The 4,491-nt window shown below is 31.4% G+C and overlaps 1 protein-coding gene across 1 annotated transcript in view; it reads right to left on the reverse strand.

Annotated features, from left to right (window-relative positions):
- LOC108685853 (serine-rich adhesin for platelets-like) overlaps nt 1-2,407 on the reverse strand; it is a 10,791-nt gene extending 8,384 nt beyond the window's left edge. The window contains exons 1-2 of the mRNA XM_018190855.1: nt 2,184-2,407; nt 760-983 (exon numbers count right to left, since the gene is read on the reverse strand). Coding sequence (XP_018046344.1) covers nt 760-983; nt 2,184-2,269 — 310 coding nt within the window. The 5' untranslated portion in view covers nt 2,270-2,407. The remainder of the gene's footprint in view (nt 1-759; nt 984-2,183) is intronic.
- Between the last annotated feature and the right edge of the window lie 2,084 nt (nt 2,408-4,491).

A 4,491-nucleotide genomic window follows, 5' to 3' on the forward strand; every position in this document is an offset into this window, starting at 1 on the left:
CAAAGTCATGATGCGCCTGAATGTATCCAATTTTGATATGTATTTCATTTTTAAAAATAAAATAAAAAATAGTTTGATTTTACATGGTTATTGACGAATCATTTATTTTCCGTTTTCATGGAATATATCTTTATAAATCAACAAAATGTGATTAATGTGTAATGACTGAGTGACGTTATAATAAAAAATGAAAAATATGACCAGAGGAAATCTACAGTAAGGACATTTCGAATATTCAACGCAAGGGAGCTGAATAACGTTGGGAAGGTACGTGATACCCAAACTCCAGGGCCTCATAAAACATTGAGCTTTCTCTAAAACGTATAGCATGAATCGAGACACCCAAGAGTATCGAGAATTAAATTTTTCAGGCCTCCACCATCCCGCACAGCGAGGAATGTAGTGCTGACCTCACTTAATGTACTTTTATGGCAGGGCGTCTACTGCGCCGTGCTTTTAACTTCCATTCCCAGTTGAATAACACAATAGCAGATCGCGGATCAATAGTTACAACGGAAATTACGATTATTTTATCCGTGCAGTAATGATTCTCAATATCGTGATGGTTTAGTGTGCAGTACAAGAATAGTTTCCCAGAGGAATTATATCTTATCTACGTTTTTTTTACAATTTTATCGTCTGATTGTGATTAACCGATAATAATCCAGATAGAGATTTCAAATTGATTTATGTCGCATTAATTCGGATACAATCGAAACTCGATCAATTCAGGGAAGCAAAATTTTGCAATGTACTTACGTTCAGTATACTCGATGTTAGTATCATTCTGGATGGCAGTGACAAGATTTTTGAACTTTTCAATATAAGTTTGCAGATCATCATCCTTGGAAATGTTGCGTCTATTAAGACTTTTCTTGCACAGTGGACAACAAGCGTCTTTCATTTTTAAGACTTTTCCTACACAAGTTTTACAGAATGAATGACCACATCGGGTCTTGATAGGTTCTGTCAGGAACTCCAAACTGAAACAATATGAAATGATTAGTTAAAAAAACTGTTCTGAAAATATTAATCAAATCTTGATTTACACAAATAATTGATCACTTAGAATTAATTAATTCCATAAATATTGTTTAATAGTATTATAATCTTATGTTTGATACATATTTTTTTGTAATTAAAATATCTAGAGTTTAATTAATATGGCATGTAGAATCAATAAATTTATTAATTGCTTCGCTGTAATTCATAATATAATAAATCTATTCTTTTTCACTGCACTGGATTCTATTAAAATTATTTATATTATTTTTGCTAAAAATTTCAAATATATATTTAAGTACTCATAACATATAAGTGCTAGTTTAGTTACAATGAAGAGGACATAATATTATTTAAATATTATAATCTTATATTTAAAACACATTTGTTTGTTTATATATTTCTCTGACTCATTTAAAGGAAAAATTTATAAGCAAGATTAATCTTTAATTAAGGTACTTAAAGTTTAATTAATATAGTCTCATGTAGATCTGTCAATTGCTTTGCTGTGATTCATCATATAATGAACCAGTTCTTTATTGCTACACTAGATTGCATTAAAATTATCTTGCTTTTGTCCACACAAATATATTATATATCTATTTCATTTTAAGTAAGAATGTATACTAGTTCAATGAAATCACAACCTGATATTGTTTAAATAGTATTATAATCTTAGATTTGAAACACATTTTCTTGTATCTCTATATATTTCTAATTGGATAAAAAATGTATAAGCGAGTTTGATACTTAATTAAAGTTCTTCGAGTTAATAATCCTTAATTAATACAATATCTCTCACATAAAATCAATAAAAACTTAATTTCTTCGTTATTCATGATATATTGTTTAAATAGTATCAGAATGTTATGTTTGATACATATTGCTTTGTTTACAGTTTACATATACTTATTTAGATAAAATAATCTATAAGCTTGATATTAAATTAAGGTAATCAGAATATTATTAACATGTTCATATCCAGAATCTACGAAAATCGTCAACTGCCTCGATTCATGATTGCTGCGAGGTGGACACTTGTTGCACTGCACGATCCTAACCTATATCTGTCCCAGTCATTACGCACGAAACAGCACGAAAATAACAAGTTGATTGCGTTGTACAAAAATACGAGATCGATGAATCTGTCCACGTTCGCGACGTCGCGAATACAAACTTACCAAATCGTGCATTCCAAGGATTTCTGTAAACCGTGTATCGCCTCGCAGATCCGATCGATGTCACTCGGCCAGTTTCGATTTGCCATTGTTTCACTCACAATACTCGATCGATACTCATAGACGATATGTTAACACACGATCAGCTTCCAAAACTATACAGTTCTCGAATAATTTTCGAGATATCCTCATAAGGATATACTTCTGAAGTGCTCTAAACTCTTCCCGTTCACTTCTGTTTCGAACTAATAAAGCCAACTTGACAATGCGCGGGAACGACGAGACACCACTAGACGCCGTCACCGGCGCTATCGCCACCGCCGTCGGTCGTTACGTCATCGATAAACGCACTGACTGCCGAATCGAAGTATCGTGAACTACTGATTCATGACTAAAGCCAGTATTCACAGTCGATTCTTATTTTAAGACTGTCTTAAGTAATGTCCTCAGTCGCTATTGCGGCCCTCTGATTCGTTCATAACACATTCACATCTTAAGACTATACTTAAGACGGTCTTAAATATAAGCTCTGATTATGAATACCGGCCTTAAGATCGATTCTTCATAGATGGTGCTTGTGGGGCTTGGATCACTATTCATAGGGTATAAGCTGCGTTCCATAAAGCGCACGATGAACATAAGTCTGATTATTTGTTAATTAACTTTCGTTAATTAACTTTCTTCTGCGACGATTTCCTTACTTCCTCCAATTTATTATTGATCGTATCTATTCAACGCATGGAGCTGGGATTTATCTGGCAGCCATCAATCATGACATAACAGGTTTGTTTGCGTCGTATGCTCGAGATGCTCCAATATGTTCCTGTTATAGCTCCTACTCACTTCAACGAGCGCGTTGGAGAGAGTAAATAATTGCGTTCAGCAGAGAAAGCAACTTTGCAATTGTTATCAAATTCTTCATTATGATTGATTTATACGTTTAGATATATAAGGAATCAAAAGCAAGAATCAATCGTATTGAAGAATTGTACAACAGTTGCAAAGCTGCTTTCTCTGTTGAATGCAGCCAATGTTATGGTAGAATCATTTTAGAGCATGTTGGAGCATGAGACGCGAACAAAGAACAAATGTTTCATTGCGCATAATGGCGAATTTAATTTTAGCAAATTTCTTATTAATGTTGAATTTCTAATAACAGTTCTATATGGGCTTATAACATTTTGAATTAATTTCCGATTAGTCATCGACTGTATGTTTTAAGAGCGATCAAACACCTTATTCTATTCATGCATTTAATAATAACAATAGAAGAAATTGGTTAATTCTTGTTATTATTAGTCTTATATCTTGATAATGTAAAATTGTATTTTTCCATCTATAATTAATCACAAATTGGTGATTTTATAGTGAATAATTTTTAAAGTTGCCACTACCAAAATATTAGTTTAGTGATTAATCACAGCTAGATTAATCACAACTAGAAAAAAATAATATTATTTACATTATTATCAAGTTAAGTGAGATTAAATCTAAACTACAAGTTAATCTGAATAATGAAAAATTGGGCTATAATCGTATTATTTTATCCTTATAATGTTTTTTACTGAATGTCAAAAACAAGAATAAAATAATATATATTTGTTCCTATTGTTTGTCAATTATCCTGGTGCTTTTCAATTGTGTCTCGCTGGCTGACACTCATGGAATCATTTCATCCTTATTGTTTATCAAATGAGGACAAATGATGCTCACAAGCATTGTGAACGCCAAATGAGACGCAGTCATAGTTCGATTTAATATTTACAACAATATTAAAAGCTCGATTTTATCGATACGAATGCAAATGACGGTCCTAATTACACTGTATTCGACTTCTGAGTGTTTTTCAGGTAATCTCCTTCGATTTAAAACTCTCTTTAATCCAGTGATAATATTCGATGAGAAACGCAAAACGATAAAGGTTTCTTGAAATTAGAGAATAGAATCTTTTTGCATTTTTACAAATTTTACACATCATTTTATAATTACACACACACACACTTTATTTACACATATACACATATACACATTATTTATGCATGCATGCATAAATAAAGATATATTTGTAGAACGAGTTTGGCTACTACAAATTACTCTACTGTGCGTGATTAAAATTTAATTTCAGAAACGTCATAAATCGCAGGAAACACGATTTTGCAATTAACAATTGCAGTTTCTTCGTAAATTGCTTCTTTAATATAATTCATAATCCTCGTTAGTATATTAATTAGAAATAAATCTCTCTTATTCTAATAATAAGATTTATAATGAAAAATTATATATTTTTATATGTTGAATTGTTGAACATTAT

This window comes from Atta colombica, unplaced genomic scaffold, assembly GCF_001594045.1.
Source record: "Atta colombica isolate Treedump-2 unplaced genomic scaffold, Acol1.0 scaffold100, whole genome shotgun sequence".
NCBI lineage: Eukaryota > Metazoa > Arthropoda > Insecta > Hymenoptera > Formicidae > Atta > Atta colombica.